At 40.3% G+C, this 20,116-nt stretch overlaps 1 protein-coding gene across 2 annotated transcripts in view; it reads right to left on the reverse strand.

Annotated features, from left to right (window-relative positions):
- Nucleotides 1–12,451: 12,451 nt before the first annotated feature.
- JAK2 (Janus kinase 2) overlaps nucleotides 12,452–20,116 on the reverse strand; it is a 64,620-nt gene continuing 56,955 nt past the window's right edge. For both annotated transcript variants that reach the window (XM_086629963.1, XM_086629962.1), the window contains exons 23-25: nucleotides 19,616–19,733; nucleotides 17,696–17,809; nucleotides 12,452–15,477 (exon numbers count right to left, since the gene is read on the reverse strand). In XM_086629963.1, the coding sequence (XP_086486089.1) occupies nucleotides 15,370–15,477; nucleotides 17,696–17,809; nucleotides 19,616–19,733 (340 nt within the window). In that variant the 3' untranslated portion in view covers nucleotides 12,452–15,369. The remainder of the gene's footprint in view (nucleotides 15,478–17,695; nucleotides 17,810–19,615; nucleotides 19,734–20,116) is intronic.

A 20,116-nucleotide genomic window follows, 5' to 3' on the forward strand; every position in this document is an offset into this window, starting at 1 on the left:
TTGCCAGGCACAGAGGTGAGGCTGACCGGTCTGTAGTTGCCCGGGTCCTCCTTGTTCCCCTTTTTAAAAATGGGGGTTATGCTCCCTCTCTTCCAGTCATCGGGGACCTCGCCAGACCGCCACGACTTCTCGAATACAATGGCCAGTGGCTTGGCAACTTCATCCGCCAGTTCCTTCAGGACCCGCGGATGGATCTCATCAGGTCCCATGGACTTGTGCACCCTCAAGTTCCTCAGATGTTCTCGAACCTGGTCTTCAAGTACAGTGGGCGGTGGTTCATCCTCACAGTCCCTGCTAGTTCTTTCCACAGCTTGGGCAGTAAGACAAGAGGCTTTACCATTGAAGACTGAGGCAAAAAATTCATTGAGTACCTCAGCCTTCTCTATGTCCCGGGTAACCAGAGCACCAGTATCCTTCCGGAGGGGGCCTACATTCTCTTTGGACTTCCTTTTGTCCCCTACATACCTATAGAAGCATTTCTTGTTGCTTTTTATATCCCTTGCCAAATTCAATTCCTTCAGGGCTTTAGCCTTCCTCACTTGATCCCTGGTCACTCTTACAGCTTCTCTGTATTCCTCCCAGGCTATCTGTCTCCGCTTCCACCCTCTGTAGGCTAACCTCTTCATTTTCAGTTGGTCCAGGAGCTCCTTGCTCATCCACGCCGGCCTCCTGGTCTTTTTGCCCGACTTGTTCTTCGTCGGGATGCACCTCTGCTGAGCTTGGAGAAGGTGCTCCTTGAATGTGGACCAACTTTCCTGGGCCCCTTGTCCCTCCAGGGCCACCTCCCACGGCACTTTGCCCATCAGGTGCTTCAAGAGGCCGAAGTCCGCCTTCTTGAAGTCTAGGGTACAGAGCTTGCTGAATGGTTTCCTTGCTGCCCCATGGATCTTGAACTCCACTGTGTCGTGGTCACTGCAGCCAAGGCTGTCCTTAAGTGTCACATCGCCCACCAGTCCCTCCCTGTTGGTGAGCACAAGGTCGAGCATGGCACCCCTCCTTGTCGGCTCCTCTATCACCTGCAGGAGGAAGTTGTCATCCACGCATTCCAGGAACCTCCTGGACTGCCCGTGCCCTGCCGTATTGTCTCTCCAACAGATGTCAGGGTGGTTGAAGTCCCCCATGAGGACCAGGGCTTGTGACCGCGAGGCTGCTCCTATCTGGCTATAAAGCTCCTCATCTGCTCTGTCCTCCTGGCCAGGTGGCCTGTAACAGACTCCTACCGTAACGTCCCCTATCCGTCCCCGTCCTCTAATCTTGACCCATAAGCTCTCTGTCAGCTCCTCCTCCGACCATTTTGATGAGCAAGCCATACAGAAAGACACAAGATTGCCCAGAACATTCTGGGAAGGTGTGGAAGCCCTCTGCAGAAGATGGAGAAAACAAGTAGAGGGGAATGTGCTGTTTAATTATAACCACTACAAAAGTTCTGGCTGAGAATATGGGCATGGTAGGCCTCATAATAAAGAATGACCATGATGCAGTCATTATTTTTAGAAAAGAAAGGAGCATTAAACCAAATCATGACATAAAGAAGAAAAAACTCCTGAAGTAGCTAATGCCTCCCCTCATGCTCCAGTGTTTACTGAAATCACCAAGTGCAATCAATTAGCACAACTACACCAGTGATCTAGGGCTGAGAATCGAGACGAGGCTAATGTTGCAGATGAGTGGAGTGCACCTCACTCAAAAGAGAAAAGCAGCAATATGCTTCATTGAGGTAAAATAATAATTTGACAGAGTTCAGTAAACTTGATGGAATTTAACAAAGTTTAACAGTGGTTTGACAAGGTTCGATAAGTTTGATGGCAAAGTTCACCTTATTAATTAGTGTGTGGAAGAAACATACAAAGAAAAATTGAGTTAGAATTGGGTTAGAATGATCCACATGGAGACAGGGGATGCAAAGAGTAGGGAAGACCCTCCCATTTAATCATAAGGTTCAGAGTGGAACCTCTTGCTTTTTTAAACTCCTTATGGAGCCTAGGTATAGCTAGGTCCAATCTTAGTCTCAGACTTGGACAGTGGCTTATGCCTAATGGAATTGTCTATACAACATCTATAATAATATTGAGTAGCTATATGGATCAGTAATGTTTCGTTAATATTAACTCAGCGTACTATCAGCCACTCACCGAGCATCTGTTGCAGGTTTCCTGGTGTGCAGCCCAGCTGCAATTCAAGGGGAGCTCCAACAGGGCCCATCCTGATGGCAGTATTTATAGGGCGAAGAGGTTGTCTATACTATTTACTAGCAGCCAGGACAGATATCTTTCTTTTAGCTCTGTTATCTTGTTCTCTACATTGGCTATCTTACATTTTTGGGTTTCAAAATCACCTTTCAAAATATTTTTCTGAGGCACCTTCACTCCCTTGTACGTGAGCCAGGAGCTTCCCAGCTCACCAGTTCACCTCAGGGCATGATGCCTGTTGCTCCTTAGTCAGCCCAAGCCAAAGCACAGCTACGGGTCAAATGTGTCTGTCATGGCTAAGGAGAGGATGATTCCGATGAATGATTGTTAAGCCGGGTGTTTGCATCCCCCAGGCTGAGACTGCAGAATCATCGACAGTTACCTGTGGGAATTCAAAGAGGACAAGAGAGCTTTCAGGTGGTAGGAAAAAGTATATAAACCGTATTTAAAAAGCGGACAGACAATGACAGGTCAGGCTGATGGTAATTCAGGGGACAAGAGGAAATGGGAAATGTAGCAAACAGTCAAACAATTTGCAGGTAGTTAGAATAGTGATGAATAACAACCATCGTGGATTTCAGAAGAAAAAAAAATATCAAATCTTGTGGTTAGGAAAGATGTCATGTATCTTAGCATCAAAACTGACAGTCCTTGCAAATAATTCAGGATAACACAAACTGAACTGAACTATTAAGAAGAGGAGTACTGTGAGACCTTCTCGGTATGGTGTTCCAGCTATTTATCAAAGGTCTGCTGTCAAGGAAGAGAGACAGACCAGAGTTCAGAGCATCCTCTCTTTGGTTTACTACTATTTGAAATTTTCATTAACTGACTGCATGAAGGAAGACAGACAACGAAGATGCAGAAAGAACTAGAGAAAAGATGCAGAGGAATTTGCAGATGACATTAAGGTGGAAGGGACTGGAATTATGTTGGAAGAGTTTGGACTGATCTTCAAAAATTAGGGAAATTATTTCCTGTGTTTACGAATAATGAAAACCATAAATACAAGGAATGTCTGGCTTTACAGAAGAATCTGGGGTTGTAAATGATCACAGAATGAGATAAAAATATGGTATTGTAAAAACAGGCAAACATCATACCAGGATATAGAAACGAGAATTTTAACTGTAAGATAAGAACCAAGAAGAATCAAGTGCGTTCAGTCGATTAATAAGTGGCTCCGTGGCTGGTGTCATTGCCCCAATTTTGGCTTTTTCAATAATGGGATGGGCCACATGGCACCAGGGCTACTGGCACCGGATGGGACTTGTCTTTCTCAGAGGGGAACGAGGGTCTTAGCGCAACAGCTAGCAGGGCTCATTGGCAGGGCTTTAAACTAGGTCTGAAGGGGGAGGGAGGAATACCAAGAATGACAAAGATATGCTGGAAGTACCTGTAGAACAGAAGAAAGGAATTCCAGCCGCTTCAGCCAAGAAGTCAGATTCATCTAGGGCCCAACTTAAATGCCTTTATGCCAATGCGCGCAGCATGGGGAACAAGCAAGAGGAGTTGGAAGTGTGTGTGTGCCTGTTGGGATATGATCTTATTGGCATCACAGAGACGTGGTGGGATGAATCCTGTGACTGGAGTGTCAGAATAGAAGAGTACAGGCTCTTTAGGAAGGACAGGCAGGGGAAAAGAGGAGGAGGGGTTGCCCTCTGTGTCAAAGACCAGCTCGAGTGCATGGAGCTGCACCTGGGGACGAATGAGGTCCCAACTGAGAGCTTATGGGTCAGGATTAAACGGAGAGCAGGGACAGGGGACGTAGTAGTAGGGGTCTGCTACAGACCACCTGACCAGGAGGACTGGGTGGATGAGGCCCTCTACAGACAGAGAGGAGCTGCCTCACGTTCACGAGCCCTGGTCCTCATGGGGGACTTCAACCACACCGATATCTGTTGGAAGAACAACACAGCAGGGCATAGGCAATCCAAGAGGCTCCTGGAATGCATGGATGATAACTTCCTTCTCCAAGTGGTAGAGGAACCAACGAGGAGAGGTGCTTTGCTGGACCTTGTTCTCACCAACAAAGAAGGGCTGGTGGGGAACGTGACGCTCAAGGACAGCCTTGGCTGCAGTGATCATGAAATGGTGGAATTCAAGATTCTTAGGGAAGCAAGGAGGGTGCACAGCAAGCTGACTACCCTGGATTTCAGAAGAGCAGACTTTGGCCTCTTCAGGGATCTCCTCGCTAGAGTACAATGGGATGAGGCCCTGGAGGGAAGAGGGGCCCAAGAAAGCTGGTTAATATTCAAGGATCACCTCCTCCAAGCTCAGGAGTGGTGCATCCCAACAGAGAGAGAGTCAGGTAGGAACACCAGGAGGCCTGCATGGATGAACAAGGCGCTCCTGGACCAGCTCGGGCACAAAAGGAAGGTCTATAGAGGGTGGAAGCAAGGACAGGTAGCCTGGGAAGAATACAGAGCAATTGTCCGAGCAACCAGAGATCAGGTTAGGAAAGCTAAAGCCCTGATAGAGTTAAATCTGGCCAGGGACATCAAGGGCAACAAGAAAAACTTCTATAGATGTGCCAATGATAAAAAGGGATCTAGGGAAAATGTAGGCGCTCTCCAGAAGGAAACAGGGGACCTGGCTACTCGGGATATGGAGAAGGCTGAGGTTCTCAGTGACTTCTTTGCCTCAGTCTTCACTGGCAGGAGCTCCAGTGGCACAGCCCAAGTTACAGAAGGCGAAGGCAGGGACTGGGAGAATGAAGAACCGCCCACTGTAGGAGATCAGGTCCGAGACCATCTTAAGAACCTGAAGGTGGACAAGTCCATGGGGCCTGAAGAAACTGGTGGATGAAGTTGCTAAGCCACTATCCATCATATCTGAGAAGTTGTGGCAGTCCAATGAAGTTCCCATCGACTGGAAAAGGGGAAACATAACCTGTTTGGTCCTTAATGGTGAAGTTCTATTAGCCTTTTGAAACTTTTTTTTTTTCATTTGCTATCAAAACTTCTAAGTGAGTAGAGGGATTCATGTCCTTATGTCAGATGCTCTTCTGTTGAAGGCTGAAGCTAAGCTTAGGTTTAACCTTAAATTTTATTGAAGGTCTTTTCAGAGGACCATTGAGAGGTAAGAACGTGCATGTGCTTATTTGTAAGCTCAACACTTACCATACAGAAGCTGCTGTACTTGGACTAGATCTTAAGTTTGATTTACCTTTTTAATCGATAGATCAGTACTTCTGAGGAGAAGCCACTTCTCACAGTGACCTGATTGAAAGTTTTTAATGACAAAGGTAGAAAAGCCCATTGATCTGATTAGAGCTCAATCACTTGTAACTCAGGCAACACATCTAGCATCCACATTTAATAGCTGTTCTTTTCAGCTCCTCTTGATGTAATTGTTTAACTTTTGTTGTTTCATCATTCAAGTTAGATGCACTCAGTAATACATTAGATGATTGCTAGCTGAAGTTCTAGTTGGGAGGAAATTACTGCAATTTTAAATGAATTGCAATACACTTGAGCTATATACTCAGTTATATTTAACTCATTTAAATATCTGATTTGTTCATATTTAGTTTCTTAATAAAGTTTTACAAAAGCTCTCTAAAATTGTTATATATACATAAAGACTAAAGATAAAATGAGTCGTCTAGGTTGAGTAAAACAGAAGACAAGATTATGGCAGCGAAACAAAATCACTAATAGCTATTACATTTGTAGGATTTTTTTTTCTTTTCAAGAAATCACTAATATGATGACAGCTGTATTACAGATGGAATGAAATACGATGTTAATTTTCTTCCACCATGCAGCATTCAGTGACACACCACCCAGCTAAAACTGATTCTATGTACCTAAAATACAAACTGATCACACACTTTGAACACGAACAGAATATTTTTGCTATCCTCATTTAGGCAGTCTGACTTGCAGCAATCCTGATACAACTCTGCAATAATATCCTTTTTTCTTCTCGCATACTGAACACAGCTTTTTGTTCTCCTTACATTCCCTGTTCTCCTGAGAGTATTTTACAAGGTGGCAGGTGTATTTATTGAAGTCATCTGTCATATTTACATTCTTATTATTGCTTGTTATTACAAAAAACCTACCCAAATTCTTTGAGATCTCTTGTCTGTATAATCAGATGTATCTCCACAGATGCACTAGTTCAAGACCTAAGATTGACTGAAAATTTGAAGTTTTCCATTCTGTCATTTGTGATGCAAGCAGAGTATGTTTGATATTTTCTTCTCTGTTGAAGCATGTAATTTGAAGATACTGAAAACACACACAAAAGAAAGCAAGGTAAACATGAGAATTTGAATAAGAGAAAGTTTTGGAGAAATCCAAAAGTTTTACCAGGTGCCTAAGGGAAAGGTACTTAAAAGATTGTTAGAGTTTTCATTCTAAACTTAAAATCCTTAAAACTGGATCTTAGTTGAATGTTAATTTTAAAGCCCTATTGGCTTCATAGACATTCCTGTTTCTTAAGGGCCTACGTGCTCCTGTGGCTTTGGTTGATGCCCCAAAACCTCGTATTAGTGAGTGGCTGTTTCAGATGGCAAAGCCCAATTCAATGCCAGGAAAGTGTGTGTTTTCCCACATGGCACCTGATGGGTCTGCCTTAGTAGGCTCTCAGCCTGGTGGATGAGATGAGTAATGGAAAACAGACACTGAAATAACAGTATACTTCTGTTGAGGTGGGGCTAGGTAACACCGAACCATTTGACATCGCCGAGCTTAATGTATTACGCAAACCAAGCATAGGACAGGATTTTCACTCACTTATCTCACACCCCCCTATACCATCACCTGAGACCAGCCCCAGTTATCACCCCCATGGCACCAGTAGAGGTCAGCCCAGGAGACCACCTCACTCCTTCCCACCTGCCTCACTGTAGGGCTTTTCAGTGATGGCTCAGTTCCAACGTGGAGCAGCTCCACCTCAGCCACATCCTGCCTCGGTGCAGTGCTGGACTTCCACATTCCCTTCCATGTGCTCCTGTGCTGGATCGCAGCACAGCGTGCTCATGCACTGCGCCCCTCTCATCCCAAAGCAATGCTTCATCTTTGCCAGCACGGTCACAATCCTGGGGAACCTGCTCCAAATCTTTATACACTTATCAACCGAGCATGCTAGTGGGAGATGCTGATTGACCAGCTCTGGAGCCACAGGGCCCAACAATCCCAATACAGGAGGATGAAGCTCCTCTAGGGCAGCCTCCTTCTTCCATATCATATCATTCCTGTAATAGCGTGTTTGCCCAGACACTTGCAACATGGGATGAACCAAAAGCCTTTGTAAAGAGGCCATGATGTCCCTGTATCAACTTCCCTGTATTCTTCGAGTTAGACATCTTATAGTGATGTAATAAAATCTTGCTTAGTCCTGAAAAATGAAGAGCATATCCAGTACCTTGCTGATATGCAAGTATGCTTTATTTAGATCTTCTCCACAGATTTAAAATTTAAGTTGCATCTCATAAAGACCTTTCAATATCAGATAGCATTCTGCTTTCCATTTATCATTCATTTCTTCTGCTAAGAAAAGAATACTAGCCAAGAATATGGATGCAAAAAGTAGAGAAGCTCAGTTCCTGCTACCCATTCATCAAATTGCGTGTTCACGTTCTAAATACATCCTCACGCTCCCAAACTCTAGTTCATGGTCCAGTAATCTGTAGCTTTGGGTTAGAAACTCAGATATGCTGTTCTATAGCTTCTGCTGCTGATCCCTAGCAATTGCAATTTAGCTCAATTAGTTTATCTTTTTTTAATGATTGCATTAAAAAAATGAATTGTCTATGCCACCTGCCACAATCTGCACCACAGCCGTGGTGCAAAAGGATGCACACCGGGAGGGTGAACCCAGGGCTCGCAAAGGCCTCGCAGAAAGGTCCCCCACACAACGCCCTTGCAAATGGTTGCTTGTCACACAGCTGCTTAGAGATCCAGGGGTCCTCCTCCCCTCACATCTCCAGCTGTGCCTGACACAGCAATCAAGCCTTGCTCCCAGAGCTCAAGATCTTACGTTCCTTGGGATCTGCGTGTGCATTGACCTGACGGCAAAAACCGTGAACCAGGATCACCAGGGGTGCACACTCCCTCCGGAACCTCCTTGAAGGACAGAGCTCTTGTTTTTGCCTGCTGTGATGACCATCGTTTTTGCCACCACGGGGACTCCCCGTGCAGAGCATCCTGCCAGCTCTCGTGCGGCAGCAGGCGTGGGTCCCGCACAGCGGCACCGGCGGGAGAGGCAGATCCCCACCACGCTGGGCACCAGCCTCACCAGCAGCTCGGGCAGGACCAGGCATCAGCTGCAGGTACCGAACTGCCCAGACCTCCTTTGTTCCAACGTCACGTGTTTCTTCTGTTTGCCACTGCAACGCTTCTGGGAGAGTCAGCATCACTTTAAACGCAGCTCAGACGCTTTTTTGAAGGCATTTAAGTAGCACCACGATTTCACAGATACTTTAGGAAGGAGGAGTTAAAAAACCGATCTGGTTTACGACTGGGTCATGTCTTTCACATCTTACTGCTTATTGCAACGTTTTTCAGATTTAATTCTTCTAGTGCTGTTTCTTTTGACTGGTTTGCATCAGCAGTATTCATGAATTGCATAAATGGGGTTATTATACATGTGGATTTCCCCAACTTGTAGCTTTTAGTCCAGTTTCGTTTGGACTAAACATGATTTGGGACTTAATACGAGAATTTTTGCTTTCTAGGCTGGTGTTTGCCTTCAAATTCTTATTTTCTACACTTAATACTGTGTCGTGTATCACATGCTTCACACGAGTGCAAGGCAGATGTGCAGTGCAGTCACCACCAGGTTGTGTGGCTTTCTGATGGCAGCTACCTCCTGTGCAAACACAGGAATTAACGCGGAAATCATGCTTGCCCTTGTAGCACCAAGCTTGTTACTCATGTGCTACACAGTCCCTTTATACATTTCAGATGAGAAACTCTAGAAAATATATGGCAACTCAATGTGTGCATGTGCTTACCTTCTCAAACCAAAACCTTAATCTGGTTTAGCTCCAGATTAGGACATACAGCCATACACGGTCTCAAACCTGCCAGGGTGCGCAGCCTCTTTTCGTAGAGTGTCAGAACGAACTTGACAAATGGAATAAAGTTGCATCGGCTGAAGAATTCCACCGAGTTAAATCTTCCTCTACTGAAATAGTGTAATTCAGAGGAGAGGGAGGTTGCTTAATAAAAAAAGAAAAAAAAAATCAAGTCTCAAGTAAGACTTGGGCAGAATGCACATGTCAAAATTGGATCCTAAACAACCAGTTCTGTTACCACTCAGGCTTTCAGTAGTGATCTTTCTTTGTTGCAGAGACCACTGACATTATTTAGTACGTTTACATGGATGTGAGCTTCCCTTTTTGCAAGTTCACCAAAAGTTTCACATCTTTATAACACAAAAGGGAAACGTAAGTGATGCACAGTTGTTTTTATACGAGTTGCTTTTGTTATTTTGACTGATATTCTTCAATAAGCTGAAGTTTTATGGCACAGCTCCACAAGGAAAATTCAACTGAATACACAGAAAAACAGATACACAGCAAATTGGCTATTGCAGTCTTGCAAAAGTTTAAGGTAATAACTCAGTTTAGTATACTATTCAGTCTTCCTTATTCCTTGAAAATAAACCCAACCCAACATGATACAGTTAATCAGGATTCAATACTTGCTGTGCTGCAGTATTAATTTAGCTGAAAGTTCTTGACTCCTTTCCACTTCTGGACATTTCTGTATTGCACAGAATAATTAGTCACAGAGAACTGGGAGCATTTTAAGCTTTACCTTGTTCTTCTGCTTTTATTAGTATTACTTAGCTATAACCTTAATATTTAATGTTTCTGCACTTGCTTCTACTGATTGGTATTAGGAGACTGTCAATTCGTTTGCATTTCTAGGGCAGACTCATCTGGGTCAGTATTCTGTAACAGGCAAATATCTGAATTAGTATCTGCTGCTTTGGTTGCTTTATATACTTAACATACTTAGTTTCTATTTGTTTTTGGTTTTGTTTTGTTTTTTTTTTTTCTTCTTTTAAATGCCTTTCTGAAATTATGACATATTGTTTTGGGCTTATCTTTGTAAATGCTGGACATTCTTATTTCTTTTCTTATTACTGTCCACAAAGAATGTTTCCCTTTGACCACAGTTTGACAAGTTTCTAAACCTGAATTTCAGAATTCATTAAAATCACTACGAGTATTTACTGCAAAATATAAGCAGAACATCACACTATTGCATAACATGAAAAAGAACTGTAGGCTCTATTGTCCCATACTTTATGAGATGGAGGAAACATGCTTCAGGATATTATTACATCTCCTACAGTATTTTCTTCTTCAAAGTTTTTTATTTTCCCAGAAGTTTGTTCTCTAGAACAATTAGAGATCCCCAGATATGTCAGTAGATGTTGCGAGGAACGGCAGGAACACTACCTATAATAACCTTTAAACTTCATTGGGATGGTATTTTGTCACATAAAAGAAAATCAAATCTTCAGGCAACCTGCTCTAAGATGCCTTTTATGTGTGGGAAAGGGTAACTGAACTAGCTGAATTTTTACTTCCATCACAGTAGAGCAGCTTCAGTATATATTTTCATGCTTGTATTAACACGCGTATTTTCCGTTTTGCCATTGTACTTCTCAAAATGTAACAGCAGCATTCAACTCTGTTCAAGATAAGTGGTGGTAATTTTAATGTAAAGTCACAGGAAAGTCATATGAAAATCAACAAAGTAATGCAAATCAAGAAGTGTTTTCGTAAGAGTTTGTGTCAGAAATTCTAAAGAACTGTGGTCTGGTAACAAGCAATCTGTTACTGTTCCTGTCTCACAGACTTGCTTTAGTGAGAGTAAAGGGAAGTGCTTCTTCATCTCAAAATAATTAACTTAATGAAAATTTTAAAACCCCCAAAATTACCCCCCCAGTCTTCTTGTTAGGGAGCACCCAATATACCACCTTGACTTTGGTACACGTGAGTTCTTTCCAAACGATGAACACTCCATATGGCTCTTCTGCGAAGGCCACAAAGTTGTACGTGCTGCATTCCACCCCTTCAAACAGACGAGCTCTCTTCTGTGGTGAATTAAACACCAGTAACTAATTGTAGGTGTTACATAAAACAAAATCTTGGCAGGCATGTGCCATTCATTGTATTCAGTTATTTTATTTTCACTATCCAAACTCAAAAGAAACGCGCAGTTAAGTTTCAGGTATCAATACAGAGTTTTCTAAAAAACATCCCTTTCGCGTTCTCTTCAACAAACCATGTGTTCAAACATTTGCAGTCCAACCATACGTAGCAGGCGTTGCCTTCCCCCCCCCCCCCACCAAAGGGACGCTTTCTACTTTAATATAAAGTATTGTAAACCTCTTATTCAAAAAGCAAAATTCAGAAAAAACTTCATAGGCAAACACCTTTTCAAAATTGCTGTCTGGCATGGCACAACCTCAAGCAGTTTCTTTTGGTATAGCAATTCTTGTATTTTTTTCAGTCAGGTTAGGTCTCTGCGAGTATGTTAGATTTAAGGCAGACAATATACAGTTTAGAAATATATTAGCACATATTTGTCATGGTATGGCATTTTCAGCAGACATCAGTTTTTCATAAATTACTGTGCATTTCACATTTCAGAAAGCTTTTTCAGTGTTGAACATCAGCCTCTTTCCATCAGTTGTCTTGTTCTTCTATGCTTCTACTTTTGCTCCCAGAACTCTATCGTCCAGGTGTTTGTGATCACACATTCCTGAAAAGCTCGCTTTCTTCACGTAAGAGTTAAATTTCTTCATACTTGATACAGTAACATCTTTTCCCACACACTTCAAGGCAGTTGGTCAACATCTCAACTAATTGCAACAATTAAAAACTTAGTTTCTGGAAAAAAAATTAAATAATTTTTACGTATGTTTTTACAGTTTTATTCACCTGCATGTTTAGTGACAATTATCTCAACTCTGGAAGCTTTTAAGCAATACTAGGACTTGACAGGAAGATGTTTTTTTTTTCCTGAAAACTCATTCCTCCTCTGACTTATTACATGACTGTTGCAAGGTTGTGTATTTAAAAACTAATTTTGAAACTTAACATACTTATACTGATAGACAACAAACCAATATTACACTAGACAATACTTGGTTGCAGAGATTGTATAAGATATATTGTGCACTTACGGAAAAATTCTTTCACTTCAAAGTGCAAAGCAGCAGTTAATATTTTAATTCTACATCGTAGCAGCAGTCACGTATGCATAAACCAGCACTTTTTTTTAACAAAAAAAAAAATCACAGCATTTTGGGTAGCATAATGATTACACTAAAGTACGACAAATGCAACGCCAACTGAAGAAAGTTTCTAAAACAAAGTGTTAATACAAAGGCTATATAAAAATATGGCATTATACAATGCTACTGTAGATCTGAGAGCTTTAGAAATGCAGTGTTTTCTGTTTGTTTTTAAAAAGGTTACTACAATGGCAGTAGCAAATTCACCAAAATCACTGCATTCACATCCCCAATAGCTTTGTGAGAAAACCATTTGGTCTGCTTCAGGACCTAAACATTGATGCTGCAGACGATCACACCTCCCCCGAGAGTCCTAAGCACTACTTGGTCCTGTTCACCCAGCCAAGAAAACTCATTCCCAATGATCAAGCCCTTTGCACAGACAGACTTGTTACAAATGACTGCATGTTCCTGACCAACAGCACAAAATTATACTGCAGTGTAAAGATATGGCTTTCTCTAAAAATTATGAAGTATTAAAGTAAAAAAAAAAATTCCACAAGACACTTAAAAAATTATCCTTGAGTTCAACACTATATTTATGCAATCGATTAGACCATGTAATCAGTCATACTGTAGTAGAACAAGCAAAAGACTTTTTAATCACTTGAAAAAATAGCAGACTGGAAGATTTCTTCATTGCATTACACAAACTTCCCTGAGATTTTTACACAAATTATGGTTAGTCTACTATATATTGGAAACCAGTTAGCTACTGAGTGTCATACACTGCAAATTTTACATAATTCCTGCATATGTTAACCAGCTGCAATGCTGTTTCAATGCTTTAAAGCTTTATCTTATTTTGTTACAAAAACCACGTACACACAACTGAGACTACAAATGAAAAGACATTTTTTTTTCACAAAATTTTAAATCTTCAAAGCAATGTATTTCTATTTCTATGGAGAAAACAAATGTTAAGTTGAACAAAGCACTTTAAAGTTCTTTGCAGCTTAAAAACTGATTGCAAAATTAGTTTTAAAAATGACCTATGCAAGTGTTTGGTGGCAAGAAATCCAACAGAAATATTATTAAACACAATGGGCAGAAAGAGGGCTGATTCTGCCTTCCCTATTTAGCAATCTCCCGTACTATAACATCATAATTTTGTACGAGTGATTGTGGGAGAGAAACATCACAGTGGTACAAAACATTGCTATACTGGCACTATGTTACAAAGTAAGGATTTTTTTATTTTTTGAAGTTGAGGTACTTAAACTTCTGATAAGATGGATGTAGTTAACCACAAATCTTAAAGAGGCCCCACAGTGAAAGTAACTCCTCTGTTTCACTGACTCACTGCCACAAATTTTAAAAAAAGAAAAGAACACTTCATTTTAAATACAAATCTGGATGTCAGGTCAGTTTGCCAAGTTGTATATCCCCTTAACTGAACTTCTCTCAGCAAAAGTTGAAGAAGAACAGGCATTGTACTTCGCAAACAATAATGCTTAAGTAAAAACAAACAAAAAAATATTATTCGAACTAAAAATAAACAAAACCTACAACTTTACTGCTTTGAGATATGAGATTATCCCCAAGTTTTATGCCTGGAGGCAAAACCGAAGAGTTGTCTTGTCCATAAACTTCTGTTAGACTTATTTCAAAAGCTGGATTATACAGCATAAGTAGTCTGTTCAGGTAGCTCAGATCTCCTTTCAGTTCTCAGTAACTGGGATCATGTCCTTGTCCCCCGCTGAGTGTGGAGCAATTGCACTTGTAATTCCTCCTTCCAAACAGCCTTACATTGGGTATGACCACAGAAAGAAATAGGAGGTAACTTGGGCCACTCCATTACAAAACAGAATCGATGTGGTTGTGACTGGCCGTATCAGATACGGGGCCATGAGCGTTCTTTTTTGTGTATAGGAAGGAAGGTACAAGGTGATCATCTTAACAGCAAAGTGAGGAACTGTGAAATAGAGGGCATTTTCTAGATTTTTAATTCTGCTTTAAGAAGTTCTCAGTTTATAGATACACTTATGACTGCATGAAAATTACAAAGATGGAAAGAATAAAAGAGCAGCATTTAAAAGCAGTATGTTTAGCTTTCTCATACTCAGAAACAAACTGAAGACACTGCTTTGTATAAAATAGCTTCATTTCTACTTATTATCACTGTAAGTTCAATTATATAAAGGGAATTTAGCACTCAACAGAGGAAACGATGAGTAAGAAAAACTGGTCATCTCCCTTTTCATTTTAAATTAAAATTTTCACATGGATGAGTAAGTTTTCTGGTTCTTCAAATTAAGACCAATTTGCTCCCTTTCCCTCAAAGTACTTACAGTACACCACTCAGCCTACTGTATCTCTTTGCATATATTGCTGGCTGATAACTGATTCAGACAGGCACGTTAAGAGTTTCCGGGTTACATAACCACTTCTATTTTGTTATACAGAGAAGCCATTTCAGCATCAACAATGAAAAAATTATAAAACTGTATTAACAAACACAAGCCCTTGTGCAACACACAAACAGGGTGCCAAGTCACTATACAGTCGGCGTGAAGACTTCTAGAAGTCTTTTCTGTGCATCTCCCTTTCAATAAGAAAATATGCCGTGTTTTCATCTCTTAATCTCACCACGTTTTAAGTCACCTCTTTTTTGCATTGCCAAGTAAGGCAAATAATGGTGTTGTAGACTGACCATATATTAGATTATTTTATTTAGAAAAATAATTTCTCTCCCTATTGAGAATTTCAGCATATTCTCATAGTAACAAATATATCCTGATAAAGAAAACCAGCAGGATTCCTCAGTATGCAGATTGAGATAGGATATTTGCCACACAGATTTTACTTCCAGCAAGATGCACATGGGTACATACGTCAATTATACACAGCAGACCAAGTACATGTTGTTCTGCATCCCAACACATCCTCTGAAGGAGGGACAGTTTTCTCATCCGCCCATGGTGTCCCTTATGTGATCTACTCGCTGAGCAAGATCCCTAAAGGTGGGGCGCTGGGTAACATTATTGTTCCAGCATTCTTTCATGATAGCATAAATCTGGAGAAGAAACAAAGACAATTGGCAATAGGTAAACAGATGCTACAAATCGTTAATAGTCACTTTGAACTGGTCCAAAGAACATCCAGCTTAACTTTATGTTTCCAAGTAACAGTGGCACAAAGACGTGCCTAACGTCCTGCCATACCAATCAGTTTATCTGCTTGATCCCAGTGACAGCAGAAGTGAGGATAGCTAGCTCTGCAAAAGCCCTTATTGTAAAAAGAGATTTTTTTAAAAGTTAGTATGGAAATTCACTCAGCTAGTTTTTGAAACTTTTAAGAGACTTTCATTATTAATCTATGTTTTTATCTTCTTGCTTGCTCTTATTTTTTTGGAAGGCTCAAAAATGTTTAAAATGACAAATGCTCTGCAAGTCAAACAAAATATCAGATTTACAAAGACAGCAATTCTAAATTAAGCGTCCCTTACAACACTAAGATAAACTTCTCCACATTCCTATACTGAATTCTTAATTATTCTTCATATATAATCAGAAATAAGTCAGAAAAGTTACTGTGCAAACTGAATCCACTTCTAGTAAAAGTAAATTTAAGTGATTTTTCGAAGAGATTTTCGTTACAATAGGCATTTGATAACAGTTTTCTCTTTTCCCAAACATGCACTCAATACTTGCTCAGAAAATAACTTGCCAAGCTCTTCACCTGTACTCTTCTCACTAATTTAACCCAGATCATTATTACCAACTTCTCATACTTCCAACAATTTTTAACACGTTGCTTAACAACAATCTGCACAGGTCCCAGAAAAAAAAGTAGCATCAGTTCCTTATTTTTCAGCAATTGTGAAACTCCTGCATTGACTAAGTTGCTTTAGACCCAAGTTTCAAGATGCTTGTAAGCTACAGACATCTGGAAGATTTAATATCTGTGATCACTGGCCTTTTGGGATCAAACTGGGAAGAGCACAGTTTCAGACAAAAGAGAGACATTTCCACCTTGCTGTGGTATCTGAAGAAATGTCAGACATCGAAACCTTTGCATTAGTTTGGATACAGTTTCAGTAAGGCAGATTATGTATTATCTTACACATATGACATTCAGGTTATCTACAAAAAGCCAAACCTTTGCAATTCAATAGTTGCTGTACCCACAAAGCAAGAAAGGTTACTTCAGAGACTTCTCTCTTGATTCTCTAGACTATTTCTTCTCTTGTGCCTTCCCTGCCCCACCTGTAGCATTCTTTCTCTTCTCTGCTGGACCACTTGACCCTGACCTCTCCTCTGTCTCCAGTTTTGAACGGATTACTTCTCGACTTGCTGCCAAGCGTATCTGACGTTAAAGGGATGCAGCAATTGATCCGAGCTGGAAGTTGCACACGCTACAAAGCTCAGCTGTCCTACTTACATTCTTCCCCTCATGACTCACCCAGCCAGCCCTATCCGTTTGACTCAAGCTGAGGCGCAACCTGCTCTGAAGAATACAGAACTACAAGTCTTACAAGTAGTATGAAAGTATTTTTAAAACATCTGGAGTATCAGGAAAACCAGAAGAACATTGAGTTAATGTGTGTGCTCTGAGGATGGCTTTACGTACATACACACCTCAGTACCTACGATGAGGAACATGAATACAAATCTGAAGGCCCTGAACGTGCAAAACCTGACTCATATACTTCACTGTGCCTACAGTCTGCAGGTAGCTCTTGGCTGAGAATGCTTTACAGTGAATAACACACATGATAAACATGGGTATTCCTATGCTTGAGGAGGGAAGAGCAAGAGAAGGAAAATAATCAAGATAAGGAGTTCTTTAAATCTTGGAATGAAATGTGAAAAGCCTTATGTAAATATTAAGACACTTCTGCTAAATGTTACAGACTTCAAAAGAATTCACAGTTCACAGCTTTGAACAAGAATCTCTCTATGGGACTTCCATGGAACAAGTTCTATATTCTAATCTCATTGCCTTAATAAATTTACATTTTTGAAACAGAAGCCTGAGTGTCCGGTACAGCAGTCAGTCAAAATAGTCCTACTTCATATATGCAGAAAGACTACACTCTAGGCTCCTGAGAGAATGCACTCTAAAGAATCAGAAAAGAAATGTGATCATAACTCATCATGCAACTGACCAAATAACAGCACAGCCATTCCACCTGTATACATACTTCAGTAATCCAAGCAGAACAAAAACGCAAGGCTTGCATTTCCCAAGTACTCACTTCAGACTACAGTAACATGTTCATAATACTTCACCTCATCAGGGCATCCATCCGGTCTCGGTAGTCGTCCATTATTCTTCAAAAGCTCTATCAAATGAAATACAATCATCTGCCCTTGTTTATCGTTGCCAATCATGCGCATGAATTCCTGAAACAGAAGGCCGACTGTCATAAGTTTTAAAGGAAAAAAAGATGCTACAATACTCTTAGCAAGGGAAAATTCTTTGTAAGAAAAATAAACAACAGTAAGAATAAATAGAATACAATTTTACAACGGTAAAATTATAAATTACAAGTCCAGAGAATATATCAATAATTACAGATTTTGTTTGGTGTGTGGATAAAAATAGGATGATACATGCATAATTTAAAGCAATAAGTAAACAATTCTTTAAAAATGTTGATTATCTGAGGATTAACTAGTTTTAAAAGGATAAACCTCACAGCTAATTCTAAATAGCTCCCTGAAACATTAAAACGAGATTTTGATGCTTTGAAAAATCCCAGTCAAACAGAAAACAGATAATACCATACTGATGTATAAAAAAAGATTAAAAGGATTAATCAGTAATTACAGGTCAGAAACAGTAGCATACTTAAAGCAAGCAAAAAATGGCTTAGATAAATCTTGCTATCCAAAAATCAGCATAACTCTAAAAGTAAATTAAAATCTCATTCAGATTGCCAGAGGTCAAAAGTAAATGAGGCAGTATTATCAAATGAAAATAATTTCTAAGAGCAACGTAAAGGAATCATTTTTCTTCCAATGCTACATAAATGTCTTTAATGATCCTTGACATGAAAACGTGAAACCACTGTTGGTAGAATGTGTAAAGGTCCAAAGTTGAGGAAACAATGCATAATTATAAAAACTATGACAGTTAAACAGACCGCTTTGGCTAATCGGTAAACAATTTTTCTTGATACAGACCAATGGGATAACCAGCCTGATGAAGTGGTGAATGCACATGTAGAGTTGATTCATTCACAGGATATTCCACCTGAGCCCATGACTTACTCTACCACTTTCCATTTCATAATCCTGAAGAAGAAGAACTCCAGGTGTCTGCAATGTTTATGTTATTATGCGGGAAGAGCTGCTCCTGCCTTGAGAGTTCTTCCTTGATAGCTTAGTCATTGCACTGAATTACTAAGAGGTCTGCTGAGGCCAATGCAGACATCTTCCAAGTGCATTTTTGCCTATCATCATTGTTCAGCTCTCGAAACCGCATTTGCCAGGACTGAGACACTGGCCAAGGGTGAGGACAGCTCCAGCAAATATAAGTGGCTCAACTCTACTCCGTTACGCTTGCAGAGGAGTGCCACGTACAAGTAAGATTGTGAATCTCATTTCCAACTGGAGAACTGTTACTCAGTATACATTTCTCAGTAGGATTTTTCTCCGTCCACTGTAAATCTGTCTTTAAAGGTGTTTTTCAATAGTCTGCAAAAAGCCACACCCTTTCTTTCTTGAATGTCAATAACTCACTAACTTGGGTTCTGGAAATATAACAAAATAAAGTTACCTTATTTAAATCAACTTAACGTTTACATATTTGTTTGGTTCAGCCTCGGACTGGAACAGCATTACAAACATATGTCATGTTGCCGAGAAACAGCTGCATCTGGGATCACTCTCCACGAAGGACAAGAAAGAACAATCTATAATGTGAGATTTTAACACCTTTTCCAACAGTTAGGAGTTAGAGGATGGATAAGATCTGCACAGACTCTCAGGTAATTTTCAGATCTCCTTTCCTTCTTATGACTTGATACTAATACTTTTTATCATGTTGCTGCTTCTGATTGGATGCTGCCTCATAAATACTAAGGTATCTCCAGAAAAGGGTCAGTAAATATCAACCTATTTAGGTAAAGAAACAATCTGTATCTTTTCAAAAATTTAAATAAACAAATTAAAGTAAACTCTGAGAACCATTAACTATGTACTTACAGCTGGTGGGCTTTTGCTCTTGTCAATATACGTGAAGAGTTCATACAAGACCACACCAAAACTCCACACATCTGAGGCCACAGAAAATTTGCTTTCCGTCAGAGATTCTGGAGCATACCTGCAACGCATGGCAAAAGGAATATTGTTCTGTTTAACATGTGACTTTTTGGTTTTGAAGATATTCCTTTTAATAAGTCTGATATCTTTTAATGAATAAGTGTTCTTTGTTGATAGGCATTAACACGTTCTCATTTCCTCCCACCACCTGCACTAGAAGCTATTCTTTTTGTAATAGTTAATTGGTATTGAAAACAGAAACCACCTTAAACAAATACAGTCAGTGATAACTATATCCAAGTTTGTTTTTTTCCCAACAAATTTGTACATATTTTTCTTATCCATAGTGAGAGTGCACAAGATTTTGATGTGATAAGGCCTGGAAAGAAAGATAATTACAGCCAGTAAGCATCCTTCCATCACTTTCAGTGAGCCTTGAACTGT

The sequence above is a fragment of the Tauraco erythrolophus genome, chromosome Z (genome assembly GCF_009769465.1).
Source record: "Tauraco erythrolophus isolate bTauEry1 chromosome Z, bTauEry1.pri, whole genome shotgun sequence".
Classification (NCBI taxonomy): Eukaryota; Metazoa; Chordata; class Aves; order Musophagiformes; family Musophagidae; genus Tauraco; species Tauraco erythrolophus.